Below are 26,496 nucleotides of genomic sequence, written 5' to 3'. Positions count from 1 at the left end.
ACCCTGCACCTTCTCTTGGTGACTCCCAGTCCACTTTGGGGTGCGTAGGAAGAGTTCATGAACTCATTAGTGGCTCACTCTGAAGTCAGAGTAGAGTGAGGGAAGTCAAGGCTAGAGCTGGGACATTGGTGGCCGCCAGGATGCGTTGGGGGAATTTTTATTATATCTGAAATACCTATCACAATAAATTAAAAGACGCTCGTAACTTTTTTATTTTTAAGAAACAAAATTCGGTCAGTTGTATCCAATTTTTGGATTGTAAGAGATTTTGTATCATTTAGAAATCTAGATTTTTCCACTTTAAGATGTCTTTGCTTTCAGAAAAGATCCCCATGGATTTTTTGCTTTTCCTGTCACGGATGCAATTGCTCCTGGATATTCAATGATAATAAAACATCCCATGGATTTTGGCACCATGAAAGACAAAATTGTAGCTAATGAATACAAGTCAGTTACGGAATTTAAGGTAAGTTACTTTCATTGCCCGAAGTAATCGTGGCATAGTTCTGTGTATTCATGTCTTGTGAAGACTTCATTCACCTTAGATCATTTCTAGTTTTTGAGCTTTCACAGGTGTTTCTGTGTTCGGGTGATGTTTTACAGACACAGCATTAAGGAAATGATTGGTCGTGAACGTTTTCTCTGTGCTTTGGTCTAGAAACTAGGTCAGGTTGCACGCTGTTAGAAGTCTGTTTCTTTTCTTTCTAAGTTACTGCGCTGGCGTAAATAGGACATGTTGTTTCGAGCAGTGAGGTGTCCGGTGTAGCACGGCTTGAGACTAGACATTTTTAAAAACATACTTCTTTTTAATTCTTAGTTTTGTCTTACACTAATTGAGCATTTAGTTTTTTTAGCGTAGTAAGTTTTTCTGTCTCCTGAGTACTTTTCTCTTAACTCTGTTTCTTGCTGCTGGCTGTGAGAATTAGCAACTGCTCATTGGTTTTGCAACCCAGGGGAAGAAGGCAAAACAAATGCTTGATAAAGTTGGCATTAGTGTAGTTTAGAAAGGCATTAGATTTCTCTCTTAGGTTCCATTCCCCTGGGGAAAGCTTGACTTTTCTATTTTATGCTTACTGAAGGGTTTGCTGACTCACAGAAACACAACAGAACAGACTTAAAGGAGAGTGGGAGAAAAGGAAACTTGATGAGAGGATCAGGCAGCGCCTGAGGGTAGATGTTAAGAGCACGCCATGCCCGAAAGCCCTCTGTATTCCCTGCTTCGGGCCCCAGTCTGGCCATTCCTAGCAACAAAGTGAGAAGGGGAGCAGCATTCACTCCGTGGAGTGTCCGCAGTGGAGTCTTCAGGGGAGGGGCTCCACAGCCTCGGGCCAGGCCCTGGGGCTGCTGGCTCTGGAACCGGGCTTGGGGAGGGTCCAGATGGCACATTCTCAGTTAGGGTGGCCGGCCTCCGGGGTCATGCTCCAGCCTGACGTTGGTACTCACCTTTGAGAGGCCTGTGCTGAGGAAACTGGCCTCTCATAATAAAATACTGATGTTTCCATATTTTCACCATAAATTACAAAATAAGGTTGTCCTTTTGTGGGGCGAAGTCTTTTTCTAGTAGTTTGAGGGAACCATTTGGTGACAGAATTTTAAATTCGATTCTGTGGAGAAATTCTAGAGATAGAGGATATCACTGTGCCGCACGCCTGCCTTTATCCCTTGACTTTCACTTGAAAGAATCAGGTCGTTGCTTCTCGTTCCTATTTATGTTCTGGAGAAATGCAAGAAGCCCAGGAAATGCTTTTTCCTCACATAGCATTTGTATGTGATGCTTAGAAAGAAGTTACAGGCTTGGCCAACTGTTTGCTGTAATATTTTTCATGCAAGACCAACGTGCAACTAAGAAAACTTCTCTAAGTTCTTAAACGTTATTTTTAGATCAGAGAGCCCAGTTGAATTGTTTTCTACTCGATTGTAGCTTTTTCCTTTTGGTCTCTTGGTAGTCATCTAGAGCTTTGCTGTTGTCTGTGGCATTTCAAACCTGGTAAGTCTTTCCTGTTTTCTTTTCAGGCAGATTTCAAACTGATGTGTGATAATGCAATGACATACAATAGGCCAGATACCGTGTACTACAAGTTGGCGAAGAAGATCCTTCACGCAGGCTTTAAGATGATGAGCAAAGTAAGAAACTCACTGGCAGCAGCGAGCTACGGAAAGCAGGGGCTCTGCCCCCCGTCGCTTGTACCCGAAGGGAGCCTCACAGTGAACACGTGCTCCATCCACCCGCCACCCTCATGGTGTTGCCCCCTTTGCTCTAGGGTAGACGTCCCCGGCCGCCCTCTCTGCTCATGACCTAGCTGTAACATCTCATTGAGGGTTGGTGGAAAGTTCCGCATCTCTTGATCTTAAGCCTGGGTGTCAGGTGTCAGTCTTGCTGGATGACAGCCAGCATTGCGGGCTTGTTTTGCGTGACTGCCTCACTGAATCCAGACGGGACATCCTTGTCTTCCTTGGCCATCCTGAGTGGCTTCCCAGATCTGTGCCGTGAGCCAGGCTGCATGCATCCCACGTAGGTGAAGGTAAAGGGGAGGTGCGGCACCTGCCGCGCTCTGGCAGTGGGTCAAGCCCCCACAACCACCTCCCGCTGCTCCGCCGTGGAAAGTTAGCTCTTAGGCCAGGTGAGGCTGTGACCATCCCCATCCCATCCCATCGTCACGGCACCCTGGCTGTGAGGGAGAGGTAAATCCCTGCTGCTCTGTCCTTTCTGATTCTAGGAGCGGCTGTTAGCTTTGAAGCGCAGCATGTCGTTTATGCAGGACATGGATTTTTCTCAGCAGGCAGCTCTTTTGGGCAATGAAGATACAGCTGTTGAGGAACCTGTCCCTGAAGTTGTACCAGTACAAGTAGAAACTGCCAAGAAATCCAAAAAGCCGAGTAGAGAAGTTATCAGGTAAAGGCTCTGTGGAAACCACATTTGCTTTTGGAGTTGAGCACCACAGCCGGGAAAGCAGGTGCCTTGTAGGGGAGAGTGAGTGAGTGAGAGAACGGATGTCATGTCACGTAGATGTCCTTGGTGTAGCTTATTCTGGCAGGAGGAGTGTGGCCAGACAGCCCCTCCTGCCCACCGGCCACGTGCACTCTCTGACCCAGGTGTGGTACCCAAGCCCATCCGGTCACCCCTGCCCCCAACTGCTAGTGACTGGTGGTCTCTGTCTCTACACGCCGTTAAGATCATTGGCCCCTCCCTCCCCTGCACAGCGCCTGCCGGCAGCCAAGGCTGTGCCCTTGTCCCAGACTGTGCCGCACAAGCGGGCTGACTTTGGGCAGCCAGCATTGGCAGGGGGCTTCTTTCTTGCCGTGGGGCAGATGCACACTCCTGAACTGCTCGCTTCTGTGTCTGTGTAGACGCTGGAGTGGAGCAGGTGCAGGCCTGTGGTCAGGAAGGTGTGGATGCTGTGGGGGAAGCAGGTGAGGACTGCAGGCCACAGCTCCCTGTAGCTCTGCTCCCTCCCACAGGGAGCAGCTGACTTGGTTGGTCCTTCAGGGAACCTTCTTCCTTTTTTTCTAAACCCCAGAGTGGTTTTCATGGGGGCTCTTTGTCTCATGGTGGCTGAGCATTGAGATTGTATCAAAGTCCGTATCACACGTCATTCCTGTAGACGCTCCTCCACCTATGTGAGGTGGCCGCCTGATAGGACCAAACAAAGCGAGAGTATCGCCAGGGGCCTTAGAGGCACCAAGAGCACTTACCATAGCCTGCAGCGGGCAGAAGCACCTGGCACAGAGCCTGCTTCATCACGTGTCACTTGCTGAGTGCAGGCCCCAGAGAGCGCAGTCTCAGGACATCCACCCTCATGGCCGTGTGTCTGACAGCACTGTGGCTCGCGGTCTTCCCAGTATCCTGAGAGGACTGGCCTGTTGCCATCCTGGGGACAGATCAGATTTGAAGGATGGTTTCTGCTGAAGTGTATTGCTTTTGTGCCATCTTGTGGGAAGTCAGGGACCATCTGGAGTTGGTACTGAATGTCCTTGAGGCAATTGTGATGGTCACGGCCCTCCATTGTTTGTTTCCTTCTCACATGTGTATGGGACTCACGTGGATTTAACAGGTGGGGCGGCAGCAGTGCTGGGCTCGGTGCTTCTGCTCTGAGCAGCTCCCTCCAACCGTCAAAAGGGAGAGTGGTCTTGAGACCAGCCCCTCAGGTCCTGCAGCCTTGGCTTAGGAGACAGGGTGCTCTGCGTGGCCAGAGTGTGTTGCTTGGCAACGGACGACAGTCCCCTAAGGCGGTCTCCCCACGTGCATTGCGTTTCCCACCCCGCTGCCGTGTGAACACTCACTGCGTGGTTGGCTGGTGGCTGTGTCCGGCCTCAGCCCCTGACTCGAGTGTGCTGCTGGCCTTCAGGGGTCGGGGTTTCATGGCCGCGCTTTGCCGCCTCATGGTGACTGAGCATTGAGGGGGAATTGAAGTTGGTGCTGGTCAGCATGCTCAGCTGCGGTGGGGTTGTGTCCTGGCAGACCCACCCCAGGTTGGTTTTGGGTGTCTCTGGTGCTGCAGCTTCACCCTTGCCTGTGGGATCCAGGCCCTTTAGATGGATCCCCAGCCGTCAGTCTGCAGGCAGGAGAGCGTGCCGAGCTCAGGCAGTCACCTTCACCTAGTGTCACAGCAGTGCGCATCGGTAATGGGCTCACGCAGGTGCCTGAGTGGAGCCCCTCCCTGCGGAGCTCATGGGGCTCTGACTCCTGTGTAGGGTTGCCAGGTTGTCACTGTAGGTCAGGCAAGGGCAGGGCCGCTCTCATGGGCAGGGCTTGTCCTGGGCCTGCACCTGGCCCTAGGCCATTCAGACCCATGCCCAGGCAAGTGCCCAAGGTGGGAAGGAGCCCACTCGCTTGCTTCTAGAACCTTCCACACTCCTTGGGTGCTACAGCCTGTGCCCCTCAGCTGTTGGAGAACTGCTTCAGGTGGAACCTGGGGCCACATGCTGACGTCCTTGTGTGTTCTTTGTGCCACCCAGTGGCCACAGCAGAGGGGGCTGCTGTCCACCCAGCCCAGTAGCACCAGACCTCACCCGAGCAGCCCCGCCTATCCTGCCTTGCTGTGAACCCTGCGTAGTCACGGGTGGCTTTTCCAGTCACTTTTCTGATGGGGCCTTTAATAACTAACCAGTGTGGGCATCTGTTACTTTGTTGCTTTTGTTGCTAAAGCACTTTAACTGAGTTTGCACTGCGTTGAAAAACAGGGAGTCTGTCTACTTGGCTTACACTTACTCTTTATTTTAATAAAAGCGTCTTAATTTGTCATTTGGTTAGAGTGAAAAGGGATGCTTTGAGACCTAAAAGGAGTTAAGTATGCTCTGCCAGCTCTGTGTCTGAGGGCAGGGTCGGTAGAAGCTGGGTTAGGTGCCGACGCATGGGGAGCAGGTGTGTGGTGGGGAAGCTGCCTCCAGGTGACTTGGTTGTCCCCACCTCACAGCTGCATGTTTGAGCCTGAAGGGAACGCCTGCAGCTTGACGGACAGTACCGCAGAGGAGCACGTGCTGGCGCTGGTGGAGCATGCAGCTGACGAAGCTCGGGACAGGATCAACCGGTTCCTCCCAGGCGGCAAGGTAGTGCTCTGTGGCCACCGAGAGAGGGTGTCATGTGGCCCCAGACTCTGTGTGCCTCTCCTTCTGGGTTGGTGCTGTGTGATCTAGCACAGCCACCGGGATCCAGAGGTCAGCATGGGGCCCTGACGGGAGGTCCGGATCACACACACATAAGGCTGGTCTCTTCAGTCGGGGTCCAGGTGCCTCTGGCAGGGCTGCCGCTGGTGTTTCACGCATCGTGGAGGCCACGTGGTCACTGACCTCATTTCCTTGATGGAGGCCCTGCTGCAGGCTAATCCTTTCTCTTGGAGTGAATGCTGACTTCTGTGTCTCTGTCACTGGGTGTTGACGTGAGGCACCGCCCTTGTTATTCCAGTGGGGGTGCTGGTGTTGGATCCGACAGATGGTCCATAATAGGCCACCGACTGTGTTCACGTGGCTCCTGCCATAGATGGTCTTTGTGGTGGTGGGGCCCACTCAGCTGACCACGCTCTCCTTTCTGGCAGGGGACGTTCTAGACCCAGTGTCTTCAGTGGAAACAGAGCACAGGCTGTCTGCAGTCTCAGGCTTCCTAGCAGCCCTGATAAGAGAGGTAGAGCAATGCAGGTGACATTAATCCTTGCAGGTTTCATTTCACCTCTATATTCAACATTTTATCTCAACATGTAGTCTGTAGAAAACGTTAGTTTGAGCTTTATGGGTTTTTTTCATATTAAGTCTTCAAAATGCACATGGGATGGGATGTAAAGAACGCTGAAGTGGGGGCATTTCAGATGTGTCTGCTTCTGTTTGCCTGTGCCTGCTGGGAAGTTGCAGTGGTCTGTGTGGCTTGCGTGTTGTGAGGTTGCGGTCTGCGTGGCTCACGTGTTGGGAGGTCGTGGTCTGCGTGGCTCACGTGTTGGGAAGTTGCAGTGGTCTGTGTGGCTTGCGTGTTGGGAGGTTGCAGTCTGTGTGGCCCGTGTGTTGGGAGGTTGTGGCTGCGTGGCTTGTGTGTTGGGAGGTTGTGGTTCACGTGGCTTGCATGTTGGGAAGTTGCTGTGGTCTGCGTGGCTTATGTGTTGGGAGGTTGTGGTTTGTATGGCTTGCGTGTTGGGAGGTTGCAGTCTGCGTGGCTCGTGTGTTGGGAAGTTGCTGTGGTCTCTGTGGCTTATGTGTTGGGAAGTTGCTGTGGTTTGCGTGGCTCGTGTGTTGGGAGGTTGCAGTTTGCGTGGCTTGCGTGTTGGGAAGTTGCTGTGGTCTGTGTGGCTTATGTGTTGGGAGGTTGTGGGTTTGTGTGGCTCACGTGTTGGGAGGTTGTGGTCTGCGTGGCGCACGTGTGGGGCGGTTGCGGTCTGCGTGGCTCACGTGTGGGGCGGTTGCTTGGCTCGCCTTTTGGGAGTTTGTGGTTTGCATGGCTTGTGTGTTGGAAAGTTGCTGTGGTCTGTGTGGCTTATCTGTTGGGAGGTTGTGGTCTGCGTGCCTTATGTGTTGATAAGTTGTTTATGTGGCTTGTGTGCTGGAGGTTGTGGTCTGCGTGGCTCATGTGTTAGGCGGTTGTCTGCTTGGCTTACGTGTTGGGAAGTTGTGGTCTGCGTGCCTTACGTGTTGGGAAGTTGTTTATGTGGCTTGTGTGCTGGAGGTTGTGGTCTGCGTGGCTCACGTGTTGGGCGGTTGTCTGCTTGGCTCATGTGTTGGGAAGTTGTGGTCTGCTTGGCTCATGTGTTGGGAAGTTGTTTATGTGGCTTGTGTGCTGGAGGTTGTGGTCTGCGTGGCTCATGTGTTGGGCGGTTGTCTGCTTGGCTCACGTGTTGGGAAGTTGTGGTCTGCGTGGCTTATGTGTTGGGAAGTTGTTTATGTGGCTTGTGTGCTGGAGGTTGTGGTCTGCGTGGCTTGCACTGTAGTTCTTTTGGACAGCCTTGTTCTGCAGTCTGTGCTTCAGCCCTGGAATTGCCACATTCTCCAAGAAGCCCTGGTTTCTTGACTAGAGAGCCTTGTTTAGAAGCCAGGACCTGGGTTCTGGGTGAAGCCCTCTGCAGATAGAGCTGGGAGATGGCTGTTGTGTGTGTCTGCACCACATACATGGACACTGTGCAGAAGGATTCTGTTGGCACCTGTGTTTACATCGGTTGAAAACTGTTTTTACATGGAAACTTCCAGTTCCCTCCTGCCCCGTGGGTTCCGCCCACTTCTTCCCTTTCAGTTTTGTATCTGCGCCGTTTGGACTTGACTCCTCATCTACGTATCAACTCCGTGTCCCATTGAGCTGACCTTCCGCCTCTCCCCCAGGGCCCTGCTCCTAATCTACGTATCAACTCCGTGTCCCATTGTAGTTGACCTTCCGCCTCTCCCCCAGGGCCCTGGCCATCCTGTGGGCTCTGAGACTGCATGGATCGGTGGTGGGGAGCTGCCCTCACACAAACGTCCGGCTCTTCTCAGGCCAGGTGGCTGCCCTGACATGGCATGATGTCCAGCGCATGGACATCACCCTTGCACTGGAGCCCAGCCAACCGCTGCATGACAGCCCTCTTCCCCCTTGAACCCCAAGTCTGCACACACTAGTGCCTCCTCTTCCTGGATCCTCCTGATGGCCTGGACACAGAACTGGGGTGTGGGTGGTGGGTTTTTAAATGAAAACCAGTCCACACGTGCTGGAGGGCTGGAGCCGCCTGCCGTCAGGGCAGTGCCATGCTGACCTGCTGACCCTTCCATTTTGTCAAGGCTCATGAGCAATTTTAAATGTTTACTCGTGGGTGAAGGTTTTTGTTTCAGCTGTACCCCCTATAGCAGGGCCATGGGGAGCCTAAGAGGTTCTCCTTGGCACCTGTGCGCGCTCTGCTGTTGCCGGTGAGTCTGAAATTCCAGGGAATGCCCTGAGGGGCCCTCTGGCGTTTGTTCTTGGACAAATGTGCTTTCACCCCCGTTAAGCCCTGCTTTTTGGCCTTCATTTCATTTGTGCTGCGCTGCCCCTCCTGAGGGACAGACGCTCAGGCAGTGCTTCCTTCCAGATGGGCTATCTGAAGAGGAACGGGGACGGGAGCCTGCTCTACAGCGTGGTCAACATGGCCGAGCCGGACGCTGATGGTGGGTGCCCGCTCAGGGCTGGCTTTATGCTCTCCGTACACTGTTTTTTGGGCCTCCGTTGATATTCTGTAATGAAAAGCTGAGCCATGGCCATGGGGCAGCATGAGAAGCTGCCCGGCTTCCCGACCTTGCTCGCACCCCAACGTGACACGTGCGCTGAGTGGAGGCGTGGACGGCCATCTCGCGGGGGCAGGGGTGCTGGTCAGACCTCGGTCAGGGCTCCTTGGGAGCAGCGGGACTCGAGCCACGTTCCTGAAAAGCTGCCGAGAGGCCTTTAAGGCCAAACCTCACTAGCATCAGGAAGGGTTCACATCCCGAGCTCAGTCTTCAGCAAAGACCGGAGTGCTGGCCCACCCTGCTCCTTGAATCTGGAAAGCAGTCTTAGAAGAGCTGTTAGATGATGACGTCAGGACAGTGTTGAAGGATGGCGCGCACTAGGCCTGTCCAGCCCGTCGGGCGCTTTGTTGGCCTGGAAGTAATTAAGAGGCTTGTCCTTTGAACGAAAGTGTGATCACTTGGGTTTGAAACGCACTCGCGGGCTCACATGAGGAACGCGCAGCCCAGCACGGGTTGCCTCTAGATTCCCGCTTCCCTCGCTCTCACCCGCACGCCTGCTGGTGGTCTTTCACCCAGCTCCACCATGCCAGTGTGGTTTTCTCCAGTGTGTGAAGGATAGAAACGGGCTGATCTATATAATCTTCAGCTTATTTTCCTAAAGAGGATGGACCGTTGATCCATATTTAGCTTATGAGAGCATTGAGACCGAGGCAGTGGTTGGGAACTGAGGAACTCCTGCTCTGATCCCATGAGTGGTGTGTGGGTGGTGACTTGAGCATGGCAGACATGCTGTCAGATGCACGCGCTCCGGGTGCACACGCCACCGTTTTGCTGTTAGAGCACGCAGGACAAGATTTCTTCTTGGAGTTGTTGAGTGATCCATTTGAAAATGTTCTCAAACTATTGCTGGTATGGTGGCCAGAGATGTGGTATTTTTTATTGTGTTGACTTTGGGGTGATAAAGAAATGAGATTGAAATGCAGTTAGTTTTGAGAATGGTAGTTGGCTTTCGCAAATTTGTTTTCAGGTGATCATTATAAAATCCCCCCACCCGCACCAATCACATCCACTGTGATGTGGAGAAAGGGCTCATGGCACTGCACTGGGGCACGGCGTTGGGGTCACACCTGCCACTCACGGCCCGCCATGTCCGTGTTGCAGAGGAGGAGACCCACCCGGTGGACTTGAGCTCGCTCTCCAGTAAGCTCCTCCCAGGCTTCACCACGCTGGGCTTCAAAGACGAGAGAAGAAACAAAGGTAAATCCGTAGTCCCGTCCCAGGAGCTGGCCGGGGCAGGGAAGGCGGCAGGGGTTTAGTGGAGTGATGGCAAATGCTGCTGATTCCTACTTCATGGTTTCCTCACTGTACCTGGATTCAAGTTTTCACATGGGTAAGATTGAGATCAGTTACAGTGACAGGAATGAAACTTGTGTTGGATGGGGACACACACAGCGGGCACCTTGGTTGCATCACTGGACTTCACCTTGGTCAGTGTTTTGGGGTCCTTGTGTTTCTGTCCCTGTCGCATTACAGAACATCCCTTCAGGGGTCAGAATGTGTGGCCCCTGGGCCTTGGGTCTGGCCTGTGTGTTCTCCTCTCCATCTGCACTGCTGCCTCCTGGCTGCGCTGCTGCTGGGACCTCCTGCACGGCCCCATCCTCCACTTCTCCACCTCTGCTGGGTCCCTCCCGTGCAGACAGCTGCATGGACACTGCTCCTGCCGGCCCTTTCTCCCTCAGCCACTCACACCATCTGCTAATGGGACAGCTCACTGTTCCCTCCAAACCATGGCCTTGGCTCAAGAGCTTCCTTGTTTCTGGAATGTTCTTTCCTCCAGCTCCAGGTGTTGGAATTCTGCCTGGTCTGGGTCTCCTGTTGAAGGCCAGCCTCCACTGGGAAGGATCCTCTTGCCTTCACCACTTGCCTTCACCAGCCCCTGCTCCCCTCTTCCTCTTGGGGCTGTTGTGGTTGTTGATACTTTTTGTTGTGTTTGACACACTCCTTGTTCTCACCCTCTAACACAGTTCTCAACCACAGCACTTTTGTCCCTGGAGATGTTTGGCAGTGTCCAGAGGCATGTTGATGGTCCCACTGGGGTTGGGGGTGCTGCTGGCACCAGATGGTAGGGAGATGCCAGGGGTGCTGCTCCACACCCTATGGGACACTGCACAGTACACTTGGCCTGTGTCCCCCGCAGTGAGAGCTGGCCCTGGGCAGGCATGGTCCCTGCGGTGTGTGTTGGTTGGGATCCTCCACAGTGACAGACGGTGCCCTCTGCCCACGTTTCCACACAGCTCTTTTGCTTGTGGAGCTCACCCCTTTGCACAGAGCTCATTTCCCTGCGGTCTTTGGCCTGCAGAAGTAAAATGAGGGGTGGGGAATTACACCCCTGCTGGTTACACATGGAAAACTCAGGAGCGAGAATTTTGTGGAGAGCAAGAGAGGTGAGACTGGGGTGCTGGCTGCCAGCCAGGCGGTCCCTCAGCCCCTGGAGAAGCGGGGTGGGGCCTGCACACCGAGTCCTTCCAGTGAGTCCAGTGATGCTCTCTTTCTCCTCTTCCTCCCAGTCACCTTTCTCTCCAGTGCCACTACTGCGCTTTCGATGCAGAATAATTCAGTATTTGGCGACTTGAAGTCGGACGAGATGGAGCTGCTCTACTCAGCCTACGGAGATGAGACAGGCGTGCAGTGTGCGCTGAGGCAGGTGTCGGCCCCGGGGAGCCCTTGGCTGCTGTGCAGCTTGAGCTGCGCCCTGGTGTGGGACGTGGAGTCCCACATGTGTGCGGGTGGGGAGAGAGCCATCTTGCAGCCGTCCAGATGGCAGCCTGGGTCTTCCCGTTGCTTTCAGTCATCCACACAGGTCTGCCACAGGCCAGTCCTGAAATCTGGGTAACTCAAGTCAGAAGGTGGTGATCAGGGCGTAGCTTGTGAAGGGGCTGGGGGTGTGTTGAGCGCACTGGATCGTATTGAATTGTGTTTCCTAAGTGGCCGTGCTAGCTCAGGCTGCAGTGACAAAGCACCACAGACTGGGGTCTTACTCCTGGGGGCTGGCATTTGCCATGAAGGTGTGGGCATGGCTGGTTCCTCCCGAGCCCTCTCTCCTCGGCCTGCAGGTGCCGTCTTCTCCGTCTTCTCCCTGTGCCTTCCCGGGGCCATCCTGCGCGTGTCTGTGTCCTCGGCTCTCCTGGAGACCCTACTGTTCTCAAGGACCCTGGTCATATTGGATCAGGGCCACTCTAATGGCCTCATGTCACTGCAGTTACCTCTAAAGGCCGTAAAGGCCCCAGCTCCAAGTATAGTCACATTCCAAGGCACTGGGGTCGGGATTTCAACTTATGAACTCTGAGCGGGAGACACAGTTCAGGCCATGGCAGGCTAAAGTATAATACTAAAATCACAAATGTAGCAGCCTGCTTTTCCGTAGAATGTTGCCGTGTGTATTTTTTGTTTTCTGTGGCAAAATAAAAGTGGGTCACTCTTGTAAAATTTGGCAGTTTTTAATGGAGAAAGCAACTTAATTTTGCTAGCCTTTAAGAAATGGCATCTTGACATATCAGGTCTTCATTTTATTCCAACAAGAATGCAGAATATGTTTTAAAAATAAACAAGAATCCCCTTAGTGCTTCATAAAATAAGTGAAAACCTGACCCCGATTTTTGTAGCAAAAAAGGAAGTAAATGTGGAAAATGAAGAGGAAATTCTAGTAGGAGACGGTGGGGTCATAAGTCAGAAATTAAAGAGTTGTTTGCTCCCCACCCTCCCGCCAGCCCTCACCTCACCCCTGCTGTGGGGCCTCTGCCCAGCCTGGGCCAAGGCCACGGCTCCCCTGGTGCCATCCTGTCCGCAGTCGGCTCCCTGTCCACGGCTTGTGGCTCCTTCAGGACATCAGTCACCTGTTGTCCATGTGGCACATCAGCAGACTGTGCACACCCCCTGCCTTCCCCAGCTGTCTGTTCCTAGAACGCGTCAGGTTCCATGTTGCTGTGAAGAAAGATCATTCTGACCCCGCCTGCCTTGTGGCTGCGGGGGCAACACTCAGAAGCACATCTCCTAGGGCCTGGCATGAGGCTACGTGGTCCCATGCCAGCCTCAGCGCACAGACACCCAGATCCTCTGCCCCTGAGTGCTGCTTCCGTGCACACTGCGAGTGCCGAGCTTGGCCTGTCCCGGGCTGTGGGTGTTTTAACAAAGACACGGAGTCTCCTTGTTGCCTCCTGTGACCGTGGTTCAGCTTCTGACCAGCAGCCATCCTTGTTCCTCTCTGCGAAGGTCTTTGGAGTCTGGGGAGCCCTTCTGAGGCCCTTGCTTGGTGCTTTGATTCTAAGACTATGCATTTTTGTTCCTGGCCTACTTTTTAGATTGTATTATATTTTATTTTTTAAGCTGTTTCATTTATATGGCCAAGAATCAGGATGGTACTAAAAGGAGGGCCTTGGAAGTGTCGGCCCACCCCTGCCTCACGCGCCCATTCCTCACCGGCAGGCACTGCCCACCGGTGTGCTTCTGTCCACACCCACTTGTGTTTTTAAACGCATAACGAGTGGAAAGATAGGAGTATTCTTTTACAGATGATAACATAGCACACGTGTGTTTCTAGGCTGTGTGCATGTGTATTCATGCTTTTCTCCCTCTCCCCACTGAGATCTTTTTAACCTTTTTGGGTCATGGACCACTTTGAAAATCTAATGAAAACTATCAGCCACTCCCCAAAATACCCGCTCTGGGAGGGTCACGGGGACCGAGGAGCTGCGCTGGCACGGCAGGCTTCTGTGATGAGGGCCGCCGCGAGGGCCAGGCGACAAGGGCTTGGCGTGGAGCACACAGCCTGCCTTTCAGTGTACCTTCTCCCGCGGCCCCTCTAGCCTGCAGGAGTTTGTGAAGGATGCTGGGAGCTACAGCAAGAAAGTGGTGGACGACCTCCTGGACCAGATCACAGGCGGAGACCACTCTAGGACGCTCTTCCAGCTGAAGCAGGTGGGCTGCACTCGCACTGGGGTGGGGGGGCAGGTGCCCTTGGGGTGCTGCTGGCGGGAAGAGCCTGCAGCCTGACCAGGCTTTCGGGGACGAGGAGCTGTCGCAGGGACTCTGCTGCCGGCTCCTCGTCAGGATCTGCGTGCTTCTCTGCACGGGCAGGTGTCCCCCGGAGACCGTGACTGTGTGCTCACCACTCCCAGCGCACTCGTAACTCTCTATTTCCATCTTCATCTTTCATCTCTGTCACTTTCCTTCATCCTGAAGAGTTTAAAAAAATATTTCCTGTAGTTCAGATTTACTGACAGTGATCTCTCAGCATTGGCTTCTCTGAAAGTCTTTATTTCATCTTCATTTTTGAAATTCATTTTCCCTGTGTATGGAATTTTAGATGACCTTTTTTCCCATCTACTGTAAAATAGGTTTGACTTGCATTGTTGCTATAAAAAAGCATCTGGGCCAAGCATGGTGGCTCACACTTGTAATCCCAGCACTTTGGGAGGCCGAGGCGGGCAGATCACAGGGTCAGAAGGTCGAGACCATCCTGGCTAACACGGTGAAACCCCGTCTCTACTAAAAAATAGAAAAAATTAGCTGGGCGTGGTGGCAGTTGCCTGTAGTCCCAGCTACTCGGGAGGCTGAGGCAGGAGAATGGCATGAACCCGGGAGGCAGAGCTTGCAGTGAGCCGAGATCATGCCACTGCACTCCAGCCTGGGTGACAGAGCAAGACTCCATCTCCAAAAAAAAAAAAAGCATCTGAAGTCATTGTCATCTTTGTTTCCCACATGTGACGTGTCTTTTCGGCCAGATCTGACCTGAAGTCTGCTTTTGTACAGACCACAAGCCAGGAATGTCTTTTACATCTTTAAAAGGGTGTTTACAGAAAAGAAAAGGAGGAAGAAGATGCTTCGGGCAGCGTGTGGCTCACAGAGCCTCGGCTGCTCACTCCCGGGCCCTCGGCAGGACGGGATCTGGCCAGTGCTCTAGGAGCTTTTGAACTTTTATCTTTCTTTATCAGTGATTTTCAGCATTGTATTTTCCAGGTGCCTTGGTGGGCTTTTCTTTGTGTTCTACTTAGCATTTGTTGTTTCTTGGATCTGTCTGTAGTTTTCATCATATTTGGAAGATTTTTAGTCATTACTCAAATGTCATTTTCCACCACTGCCTCTTCCTCCTCCTGCTGGACTGTGGCACTCTGAGGACAGCTCGTGTTATCTCACATGGCACCGACACTGTGCTGCCACACCAGGCTGCTGCAGATTAGTTTCTGATGCTGTTGGCTAAGTTCACTCACCTGTTCTCTGGCCACACCTGAACCTGTTATCCCGGATCAGTTTTCACTGATGATGCCGTCCCGTGCTGCTCATCACTTGGGCTCCATTTGCTGCTTTTGTGTATCTTCTCTCATGTTGTGTGTGTGTTTTTCCTTACATCCTTGAGCCATGTTCGTATTTATTGCTGCTGCTTTTGAAGTCCTCAGTCACTGAGTCTGTCGCCTCTGCCGTTTCCGGTTCTGTTTCTGTTTGACACTTTGCACTTGGAGCTGTGGGCCATTGTGCACGTGCCTGGTGGGCAGTCCTGACCCTCGCTGTCTGATAAAAAAGCACTGGCCACATGGCCGCTGGGAAATTTGAATGTGGCCAGTCTGAATTTAGATGTGATGTGTGAGCTACAAACTAGATCTTAAAAAACTAATACAAAAAACGTAAAAATATGAGTAATGATTTCTTATGGCCCACATGTTGGAATAAAAACATCTTCAATAAATTTGTCTAAGTAAAATGCATTAGTTAATTGAATGTTAAGAGTAATTTTAATGTGGCAGCTAGAATTTTAAGAGCTGGGTATGGTGGCATGCACCTGTCATCAGCTCCACAGGAGGCTAAGGTGGGAGGATCACTTGAGGCCGGGAGGTCGAGGCTGCAGTGCGATTGCACCACCGCACTCTAGTCTAGGCAATAGAGCAAGACCCTGTCTCAAAAAAAAGATTAAAAAAACATTTAGAACGAGGCGTGTGCTTGCGTTATGTCTGCTGGGCAAGGCTGATCTGGGTTCTTGCTCTCTTTCGGAGAATACTGATGATCATTTTGGCAGTTGTTACTTGCGGATGATGGCCGGATCCTACCAGGCTTCTCTGGGGTGGGTCCAGGGCAGCCTTATTCTAGGGTTCGTGTAGCCTTAATGCTAAGGAGTGGCCCTTCGGGGAGCCCTGTCTTTTCAGCGTGGTCTCTGCTGTGGGTGGAGTTCGGATGAGTCTCCGTCCTGAGAACGTTTGGCTCATGGCTCCCGAGGAGGGGTCAGTCCCTTGACCTGACGGTTTCATCTGTGCTTGTTACAGATGAACTGGGGTCCACATGCCTGTTGCAGTAAACCCAGACACCCATGCCGAGGTTTTGTCGTAGAAAGGACACGTGTATTTGCAGGGCGCCAAGCAAGGTGGGCCAGGAGGCTCATGTATAAATCCTGGCCTCCCCCACTGGCTACAAGCAAGGCTTGTAAAGCAGGGGTAGATCTCAGGAAAGCAGAACTGAAAGGCAGAGTCGTGCATAAGGACACAGAGGTTACATGTCGGCTTGGCCTAGAAGGGCGGTATCTGCAAGCAGGGCCTTATAGGTAATAGGTGGATTCAAAGGTTTTCTGATTTGCAGCTGGTTAAGGAGGAGAAACTTTGTTTAAAAATTTGGGGTGAAGAGAAAAGAATGTTAGCTTAGGCTTGTGGGTGTGGCTTCCTCCAGGCCCGTCAGGAAGAAATTCAGAACAAAGAACAGGGTCAGAGCTCAGTCTTCAGTTTCTCCTTATCTGAGCCCTTCATGCCAGTAGATTAGTTTGTTGGGGAGGTCCTAGGTGGAGGGTCCAGATTTCTGAAAGACAACTCAGGGATATACATTAAGATGTTATCTTTACTTTCTTTCTGAGACATAGAGTCTCACTCTGTCACCCAGGCTGGAGTGCAGTGGCGTGATTGTGGCTCACTGCAACCTCTGCCTCCCTGATTCTAGCGATTCTCCTGCCTCAGCCTCCCGAGTAGCTGGGATTACAGGCACGCGCCACCACACCTGGCTAATTTTTGTATTTTTAGTAGAGGCGGAGTTTCGCCATGTTGGCCAGGCTGGTCTTGAACTCCTGACCTCAAATGATGCATCCATCTCAGCCTCCCAGAGTGGTAGGATGTTGTGTTTTCTTTCTACAGGGAACAGTGCTGGGAGGTTGTCTTTACTTTCTACAGGGAACAAACATCTGTCTCCAGCTTCCTTGACTGTTGTTTTAGGATACTGTTACCTTCTTGCTTATCAAGTCACTGATTTACTTCTCAGAGTTATCTAAGTAACTGGAATTTCCCTTGAAGGAACTCAAGATTTTCCTTGATTTCCATGCTTGGAGGGCTCGCAGGCCCCTGAAGAGAGGGTTGCAGCCAGGCGGTAGTCCCCACACAGATTTCTGCAGCTCTGAGGAGCAGCCCCCTCTGCAGAGCCTGCCCCACCAGCTCGTGGTTCTGACTCTGAGCTCTGGTCACCGTCCCGTGTTGTGACCTGCAGGCTCCCTCCAGGCAGGAAGCCGGCCCCCCCAACACAGCGTTAGAATCAGGCATTGCTGTGGGGTAGGGAAAGTGACCCCCTCACAGCCCAGAAATGGGATGGCTCTGTGGTTTCCTCTCTGGGTTCCAGTTAGATTCCTTTCGGGAAAGTGAACTTGGATATGGAGTTGAGTGACCCCGAGTGCACCCCCGCAGTAAATGATGCTCAGGACTAAAGTGACTGAAGGCTTGTGGGGAAACAGATGCGAACAAAACAGCAGTATTCATTTTCTAATTAAAAGCTTGTGAAAATCGATGTCATTGAATCTGAGAAACATTATTTCGAACAAAGATCACACATGATAGAGTGCATACTACAGCATCGCTCCACCGGAACACAGGACGGGTGTGCCGTGGAGGCCGACAGTTCTGGAAGGAGACAATGCACGGCCCGGCCCACCTGCTGCAGGCACCGCCAGGAGGTGTCTGCCTCCTTCGCTCCTGCGCCCACGGCAGGCCCACCTGCTGCAGGCACCGCCAGGAGGTGTCTGCCTCCTTCGCTCCTGCACACACCTGCCCCTGCAGGACTCGAGCTGGTCTCAGGCACCTGGTCATATTCCAGGTGGAACCCACGAGACCCTTCTTATCCTAAGCTTCCCATAGGATCTAGGCACATCTTTTTTCTTTTGTTTTAAGCCACCCAAGGCTGCCGAAACAGCATCGGCGTCCTCTCTCTCTGTCCTCTCCATCTCGCCCTGTGGAGCGCTGTCCCTGGCACACAATCCTGGCACTGAGGAGGGGGCTGGGCGTGGTTGGGTCAGTGACTGGTGATGAAGAGGTTTGGAGGACCCCCAGCCTTAATCCATTAAGATGGCGTGACTGGGGAGCAGAATTCGCAGAAGCGCACAAGCCATTTTTACGTGTGTGTAATGTCAGCGAATTGTCCGTTTCTATGAAATCACTCTGGAAAAACTAGTTTCTGTCCTCATTTACTTTTCAGAGAAGAAATGTTCCCATGAAGCCTCCAGATGAAGCTAAGGTAAGTTTTTGAACATGGAAGGGCAAGCCAAATATTATTCTCGCAGGGAAAGTTGTGTCCAGCCTTTGAGGTGGGGAGGTCTGTGTGTATGACGGCGTTTAGAAATGGAGTCCGTTTCTGATCAGTAAGATCAATAGTGTTTCTCCTCCTCTTTTCATGACTTGAGGTGAGTGGTGTGAAGCCGCAGTACGTTCTTCCAAATCCAGAAATGGGTAGTTTCAGAGCAGTTGGCCCCGCTGGGTGCTGTCCTTGTGGGACACCCTTGCAAGGGTTGGGCAGGATGGGCCTTCTCGGGACCTGCTTGGTGAGTAGCAGGTGTTGTCCCAAGCACAGTGGGCTCTGGGGCCAGTGCTGGCAGGGCAGTGCTGTGAGCCCAGACTGCTGCACCTGCCGATTGGCAGGTGTGTGTCTCTGACAGTCAGCAGGCATGGGCTTGGGCTTTGGTCCAGGGTCCCTGGGAACCTGGAGAGACCCCTTAACATCTGTTTGAGGGCAGAGGCCGAGCTGCAGGGAGCTGATGAGAGAGTATGTGTTAGGGTGGCTGTAGTCTAGCCCTGAGGACACGCCTTGCTGGGAAAGGAAAGGGAACGTTGTGTGCTCTGTGAAGTGCCTGAGAAATAGTCCTGGACCCTAAAATTCCATGTGTCTTCCTGTTGCATAATGTCCCTCCCCAATTTCTTTAGCCCCAAAAAGTTAACAAAGGATTGTTAGTTTGCATTGTTGGTCTCAGTAGGTTTTTCTTTGACATGGATTTGCACATCCGTTCATGAGCTCCAACCTGACAGTCCCTTGAACAGCAGCCTCAGTGAACAGGGCTTGGTCTTGTCACTTACTGAGGGGTGGGTTCACGTTTAGCAAATAATTAGAGTGATTTCAATAGCGAGTGTGAAGTAACATTTCGTTTTTCGTTTGATGTTTCATTTGAGCTTGATGCGTGTCTGTCTCCACAGGTTGGGGACACCCTAGGAGACAGCAGCAGCTCTGTTCTGGAGTTCATGTCGATGAAGTCCTATCCCGACGTCTCTGTGGATATCTCCATGCTCAGCTCTCTGGGTGAGTTGTAACAGGCGCTTTCCCACAGCACCCGGTGAAGGTGTGATAGAGGAAGAAAACACGCGGCCTCCACCTCCTCTCCCTTCCTGACTAGACAGGGATGCCAGGAAAATCTTTTGTTACAGTATTTGGTCTTTGTCCCAGGTTTTTGGACCATAGCTCCTAAAATCCTTGGAATCTCCTGAGTGTTGTGTCTTTTTTAAGCTAATGAGAAGTGGTTGCAGCCCCTGGGTAACCTCAGGATGGGGTCTGGCCGATCCCCAGTGGCTGTGGATTTCATCAGTGTTGCCTGCCGCCTCCATGAAATCCCAAAAGGTGGGGTTCCCTAGGGAGCCTCATTGCCGGATGCCTGGAGGCTCTGGGAAGAAGGCAGCCCCTTCCCACGGGTTCCCTCTGCATTGCTCCCACCTGGGGCCCATCCGTACCCTGGGTGACACCCCGCAGAATAAATGGGTAAATGTCAGCCTAGTGTGTGGACAGAAGAGTCAAACTCTGCAGGGTATTTAGAGAGGTTTCTTCTGAGTGAAATATGAAGACCGTGGCTGTGACACAGTCCCAGGAGGTCCCAAGAACATTTGCCGAGGAGGACTGGTCTGCAGCTTGTTTTGATATGTTTTAGGGAGACAGAGGACATCAGTCAGTACATGTCAGTTGTAACAGTGGTTCGTGTTGGAAAGGCGGGACAACTTGAAGCGAGGAACGTCGGGTCATTGGTGGATTCAGAGATTTCCTGATTGGCATTTGGTTGAAAGGGTTAAGCTCTGAAGAGCTGAAGTCAGAAAGAAATGTGCATGGTTAACATAAGCAGTTGTAGAAGCCAAGCTTCTTGTCACATAGATGAATTCAGCCTTCAGGTAGCAGGCTTCAAAAAGAGTAGAGTAGATGGCAAACATCACTCATGAGGCCCTCAAAGGTACCAGATTGTTAGTTAAATCTCTGTTGGGTCAGGAAGAGACTTGGAAGGGGCAGGAGATTCTCTACAGAATGTAGATTTTTCCCACAAGAGACAGCTTTGCAGGGCTATTTCAAAATATGTCAAAGAAATATATTTTGAGATAAAATACTCAGTTTCTTTCAGGGCCTGCCATCTATCACGTGATGCTGTACTAAAGTCGGATCGGAATTTGGTGTCTTATTACCACGGAGTCTGCTTTGTCAACTTTCAGATTTCTGTTTTAAAGTTAATGCTGGTCAGCTGTGCCTGAATTCCAAAAGAGGGGATAATGAGGCAAGTCCAATCCCGCTTCACATCATGGCCTGACCTCATTTTCCAGGTTGACTTTGGAGTGCCCTTGGCCAAGAGTGGGAATCCGTTCAGTCCATGGGGCTTAGAATTTTATTTTTCATTTACAGATGTTTCCCTGACTTCTGTGAGTCACTCTAGGAAATTCATAGAGCTCAAGTCTGGTCTTCTGGGAACCCCATTTGATAGCTGGTTAGTCGGAAGCACAGACCACAGCCTGGGGCTTTCAGTTGGCATCAGCCGGTGGGGCCATCCTGGAGACTGTGCCCTCACCTGGGAGGCTGCCGGTGCAGTGCCCCCGAGCTGTTCTGACCTCCAGCAGCATTTGTGGTGCCTGGATCCATGGGTCCCACTGCTTCGCGTGGTGACATTCCACCTGTCTCTGCTGGCTCTGTTCAGGCACTTATGGCCATGATTTATTATAGAGGAAGGGTGCCAACAGCAGCAGAGGGACAAGAGTGACATCCAAGGAAATCCAGCGTGAGGCCCAGATCCACTCCCAGCAGAGGCACATGGGACACGCTTAATTCCCAGGAGTGAGCTGTGACAACACATGTGAAATGCCCACCAGGGAAGCTCATCAGAGGCTTGGTGCCCAGGGTCACTGGGGTCTGGTCACAGGTTACCCCCTTGCCAGGCAGGTACCAAAATCCAGACCCCGGAGGGAAGGTGAGCTTTAGCATAAACCACTCTGTTCCTGTTGTTGGAGCTGTGAACAATCCCTAGCACTGGGGGGGACCCCAGATGCCAGCCGTGGCTGGCCTTGCCTTCCAGGGAACCCTGGCCCCAGGCCGCTGTGACAGCACTTTTCTGCACAGCAGCTGTTTTTCTCAGCACTTCTAAGATTTTGTCCTTATTACTACTTCTCAGCAGCTTGGTGCTGATGGGCTTTGGTGCTGATGTGCTGTGGTGTGTTAGTCTGTCCTCACACTGTTATAAAGAACCACCTGAGACTGGTCATTGGTGAAGGAAAGAGGTTTAATTGACTCACAGTTCCTCAGGCTGTCTGGGAGGCATGGCTGGGAGGCATCAGGAAACTTCCAGTCATGGCGGAAGATGAAGGAGAAACATGCATGTCTTCACATGGCAGAGCAGGAGAGAACGCAAAGGGGGAAGTGCTTTGAAACAACCAGATCTCATGAGAAGTCACTCACTATCATGAGAACAGAGAACAGCAAGGGGGAAATCCATCCCCATGATCCAATCACCTTCCACCAGGACCCTCCCCTAACATTGGGAATTACAATTCAACATGAGATTTGGGCAGGAATACAGAGCCAAACTGTATCATTCTGCCCCTGACTCCTCTCGAATCTTTTGTCCTTTTCACATTTCAAAACACAATCATGCCTTCCTAACAGTCCCCTAAAGTCTTAACTCATTCCAGCATTAACTCAGAAGTCCACAGTCCAAAGTCTTATCTGAGACAAGGCAAGTTACTTCTGCCTGTGAGCCTGTAAAATCCAAAACAAGTTAGTTAATTCCAAGATACAAATCGGGTACAGACATTGGGTAAATAGACCCATCCCAAGAGGGAGAAATCAGCCAAAACAAAGGGGCAGCAGGCTACAAATCTGAAACCCAGCAGGGCAGTCATTACATCTTGAGGCCCCGAAAGAATCTTCTTTGATTCCTTGTCTCACATCCAGGCTACACTGATGCAAAGGATGGGCTCCCACGGCCTTGGGCAGCCCCGCCCTTGTGGCTCTGCAGGGTACAGCCTCTGTGGCTGCTTTCCCTGGCTGGTGTTGAGTGCCTGCAGCTTTTCCAGATGGCATGGTGCAAGCTGTTGAATCTACCATTCTGAGGTCTGGAGGACGGTGGCCCTTTTCTCACAGCTCCACTAGGCAGTGCCCCGGTGGGTACTCTGTGTGGGGTGAGGGCTTCAACCTCACATTTCCCCTCTGCACTGCCCTAGCAGAGGTTCTCCATGAAGGGCTTGCCCCTGCAGCAGACTTCTGCCTGGACACCCTGGCTTTTCCATACATCCTCTGAAATCTAGGTGGAGGCTGCCAAACCTCAGCTCTTGCCTTCTGCCTACCCACATACCCAACACCACGTGGAAGCTTCCAGGGCTTGGGGCTTGCACCCTCTGAAGCATCGACCCTTTTAGCCCTGTACCTTGGCCCCTTTTAGCCATGGCTGGGACACAGAGCACCATGGCACATGTCCCAGTGCTTCACAGAGTAGTGGGGCCCTGGGCCTGGCCCACGAAACCATTTTTCCCTCCTAGACCTCCAGGCCTGTGATGGCAGTGTCTGGGCAAAGGTCTTTGAAATGTCCCTGAGGTATTAACATTTGGCTCCTCTTTACTTACGCAAATGTCTGCAGCCTTCTTGAATTCCTCCCCAGAAAATGGGTTTTTCTTTTCTACCACATGGCTGGGGTACAAATTTTCCAAACTTTTACACTCTGCTTCCCTTTTAAATATAAGTTCCAGTTTCAGGTCATTTTTCTGTTTATGCAAGTGAGCATAGGCTTTTAGAAGCAGCCAAGTCACCTCTTGAATGCTTTAGTGCTTAGAAATTTCTTCCACCAGGTGCCCTAAATCATCTCTCTCAAATTCAAAGTTCCACAGATTTCTAGAGCAGGGTCACAGTGCTGTCAGTCTCTCCTAAAGAATAGCAAGAGTGACCTTTGCCCCCATTCCCAATGAGGTCCTCATCTCCATCTGAGACCACCTCAGCCTGGAATTCACTGTCCATATCACTATCAGCATTTGAATCATAGCCATGCAGGAAGTCTCTAGGTAGTTCCAAACTTTCCCTCATCTTCCTGTCTTTAAGTTCTCCCAGCTGTTCTAGCCTCTGCTCATTACCCAGTTCTACAGAGCATGTCTGTAGTCACTGTTCTTACACTTTGTCTACTGATTCCCTGATGTCAGCTTTGAGTCTCTCCTAGTTTGGGGCTGTGTTTTCCTGCCCCTTCGTGTGTGTTGGAATCATTTACTGGATACCAGGTGGAGTTTGTAGTTGATGCCGTTGGGTGATAGGTCTGCTTACACACCTTTGAGGCCTGGCGGCCTTTGTTCTGAGTTTGAGAAGTGGCTTAGACTCTGTGGGACCTTCCCCAGGCATTGTCAGGGTAAGCCCAGAGTCACCCCGGGGAGGGTGAAGCTGGTCCCCTGGCTGGTGGGGCTCAGGTGACCACAGACCTGTGTGCAGGCTCTTGGCATGTCTGGTGCACAGTTCAGGAGTGGGCTGGGAGCTCATCCTTTCCACCTCTCAGCTGGACGTGCTGCGTCCCCGATGGCTGTGGCCTGGAACCTGCTCCACAGTGAGCTGGGCAGGTACCAGGGTCTGCCGGCCTCTTGCACCCTCCATCCAGCTGTCTGGCCTTTGTGTGTTGAGGACAGGAGCCCACACCAGGCCCATCCTGGGTTGTGGCCACATCCCTCCACGGTGTTTGTGCGTGACATGACGTGGTCTGTGCGGTGCTAGGTCTTGTCTGATGCTTTGCTTGAGCAAAGGACCCTGGGTGTCTGCCTTCCCTTCACTCACTGCTAAGGGTAATGTCTGTCCTCCAGGCCTGTCCACCTGTCTGCTGTGAGCTCGTCCACTCAGTTTCCAGAGCAATTACTGTCCTGAGCGGAGAGGCCTGTCTGGATGGGCAGTGCGCTCCTGCCCTTAGGGTAGACGGGCCGGCTGAGCTCAGCCGACGTGGGGTCATGTCCTGTTTACACAGGGAAGGTGAAGAAGGAGCTGGACCCTGACGACAGCCATTTGAACTTGGATGAGACGACGAAGCTCCTGCAGGACCTGCACGAAGCACAGGCGGAGCGCGGCGGCTCTCGGCCGTCGTCCAACCTCAGCTCCCTGTCCAACGCCTCCGAGAGGGACCAGCACCACCTGGGTGAGACGCCCCCACCCACGCCGCATCCCCAGAGACCCCAGCACAGTCAGTGTGACGTCTAGACGAGGTAGTGGGCAGCATTGTAGTTGTGGGAAGGCTGGAGGCTGCATGGGCAGCTGTGCTGTTGTGGGGGTCGGTTTCCACAGACGTCCTTGGGTTGCGGCCTCAGGGTGCAGAGCCGGAGCGGAGCTGGGATGCTGGCCTGGCCGCATGCTGGGTTACAGGCTTTCTGCCAGATACTGTCCCCAGTTCTGTCCACCCCTGTGCCCTCTGTGGACCCTGGTTCCAGTGTTTCTGCTGGGGAGAGAGCATGGCTTCCTTGGCCATGTGTCCTGGAGTGGTTTTGGTGGGTGGGGGTTTGTTCCCACTTGTAAACACTGGATCACTCTGTCGGCAGAGTGAATCTTGGCAGTTCTTCAGCTGCAGAGGTTTAGCTGCAACCATCTGCAAAAAGGCCGGTATTTTCGATTCCATTGACCTTGTGATCAGGGTGTTAACAGTGCATGGAGCAGGCTTTGGAGGGCCGTGGGTCAAAGTCTGAGGCCCCCGATATCCCAGTATGACTTTGGGAACTGCCCTGAGGTCTGGGCTGTGTCTGAGGGACTCCTGGCCAAGGAGCTTTCTCTCCTTCAGAAGCAGCATCCGTGCTGTGTGCTGGGTCAGGGCGACCCCTGGCTCTAGGGTCTCTACACACAGCTCTCCTAGGCAGGGAGTGAGAGGTGCCCCTGTGTCCTGGGAGTCCCTGAGCCCTGGCGGTAGGTCAGGAAGCAGACCTTGGGCTCCAGGAGCCCCACGTGTGCTGTGGGTCTGTCCTGTGTGTTGAAGTCCTGTGTTCTGAAAATTGCAGGAAGCCCTTCTCACCTGAGTGTCGGGGAGCAGCCAGACGTCACCCACGACCCCTATGAGTTTCTTCAGTCTCCAGAGCCTGCGGCCTCTGCCAAGACCTAACTCTAGACCACCTTCAGCTCTTTTATTTTATTTTTTTAGTTTTATTTTTCACGTGTAGAGTTTTTGTCATCAGACAAGGAATTTGATCCTGTCCCCTTTGGCATGCGGGAAGCAGCCCCGGGGAGGTAATGAATTGTCTGTGGTATCATGTCAGCAGAGTCTCCAAGCCCCACGAACCCTGAGGAGTGGAGTCATACGCGAAGGCCATATGGCCATCGTGTCAGCAGAGAGAGTCTCTGTACACAGCCCCGTGAACCCTGAGGAGTGGAGTCATACACGAAGGGCGTGTGGCCGTCGTGTCAGCAGAGAGAGTCTCTGTACACAGCCCCGTGAACCCTGAGGAGTGGAGTCATACGCGAAGGGTGTGTGGCCAGGCTGCAGAGCTGCGTGCCGTCTGTGTCCGAGCATCACGTGTGGCTCCAGCCCTTGTTTCTGCCAGTGTAGACACCTCTGTCTGCCCGACTGTCCCGGGGTCGCTCTTGGGAGGCACAGGCATGGGTGTGTCTGGCCTCATTCTGTATCAGTCCTGCGTGTTCCTGTCATAGTTTGTGTTTCCCAGGCAGGCCATGGTAGGGGCCTCGCAGGGGCCATTGGGGAGCACAGGGCCAGGCTGGGGTGAGGAGAGCTCCCCTGTTTTCTGTTTAATTGATGAGCCTGGGAAAGGAGTGTGTTCTGCCTGCCCGTTACAGTGGAGCGTTCCGTGTCCATAAAACGTTTTCTAACTGGGTGTTTACTGAGTGCCCATTTATGTTAGTATTTGCAAAATACCATAAACACAGCTTCCAATCACAAGACACAGAGCGCCAAAGTGCACCCGACTGCTCCCAGCACGCGAGGGTTGCTGTGTCCTACCAGCTGGTGGTGGTCCTCTGGCCCAGCTGTCGTGCCCACAGTGACGTCGGGTGCACCTGTGCGCCCACCAGCACCTCCTGCAGGGTGCCTTGCTCTGTGACCATGGAAACTTGAAAGTGAAGAAGCCACACCTTCCAGAGGCCAGGCATGGATGGGAGCTCAGTCGTCCTGGGGGCAGCGGCATTTGTGACTCTGAAGAGGCCCCGGGGGCAGTATGCAGTGCCTGGGCCCTCACACCATGGGACCACAGGGCTGACCCTCGCAGGCCATTGACGCTGGGTGAGCAGGGTGGCCGGTGCTCTGTGTGGCATGGGTGAGCATTCTCAGGTCCTTCCTGGGCCCTGGTGGAAGTGGGAGCAAAGCCATTGCCTCTGGACAGA

At 52.7% G+C, this 26,496-nt stretch overlaps 1 protein-coding gene across 11 annotated transcripts in view; it reads left to right on the top strand.

Annotated features, from left to right (window-relative positions):
• Positions 1–25,991, top strand: part of BRD9 (bromodomain containing 9) — a 29,308-nt gene extending 3,317 nt beyond the window's left edge. For 4 of the 11 annotated variants that reach the window (XM_063604149.1, XM_063604143.1, XM_063604142.1 and 1 more), the window contains 12 exons: positions 322–466; positions 2,014–2,124; positions 2,718–2,893; positions 5,415–5,547; positions 8,511–8,586; positions 9,805–9,900; positions 11,211–11,343; positions 13,506–13,617; positions 18,130–18,168; positions 19,119–19,221; positions 24,149–24,316; positions 25,164–25,991. In XM_063604149.1, coding sequence (XP_063460219.1) covers positions 322–466; positions 2,014–2,124; positions 2,718–2,893; positions 5,415–5,547; positions 8,511–8,586; positions 9,805–9,900; positions 11,211–11,343; positions 13,506–13,617; positions 18,130–18,168; positions 19,119–19,221; positions 24,149–24,316; positions 25,164–25,264 — 1,393 coding nt within the window. In that variant the 3' untranslated portion in view covers positions 25,265–25,991. Of the gene's footprint in view, positions 1–321; positions 467–2,013; positions 2,125–2,717; positions 2,894–5,414; positions 5,548–8,510; positions 8,587–9,804; positions 9,901–11,210; positions 11,344–11,756; positions 12,121–13,505; positions 13,618–18,129; positions 18,169–19,118; positions 19,222–24,148; positions 24,317–25,163 lie in introns of those variants that run through there. The other 7 variants (XM_063604147.1, XM_063604146.1, XM_063604144.1 and 4 more) reach the window with 4 other exon arrangements.
• Positions 25,992–26,496: the final 505 nt, after the last annotated feature.

Source organism: Pan paniscus, chromosome 4 (genome assembly GCF_029289425.2).
Source record: "Pan paniscus chromosome 4, NHGRI_mPanPan1-v2.0_pri, whole genome shotgun sequence".
Classification (NCBI taxonomy): Eukaryota; Metazoa; Chordata; class Mammalia; order Primates; family Hominidae; genus Pan; species Pan paniscus.
Note: the sequence above shows the minus strand (reverse complement) of the source record. Positions and strands in the feature narration are given on the sequence as shown.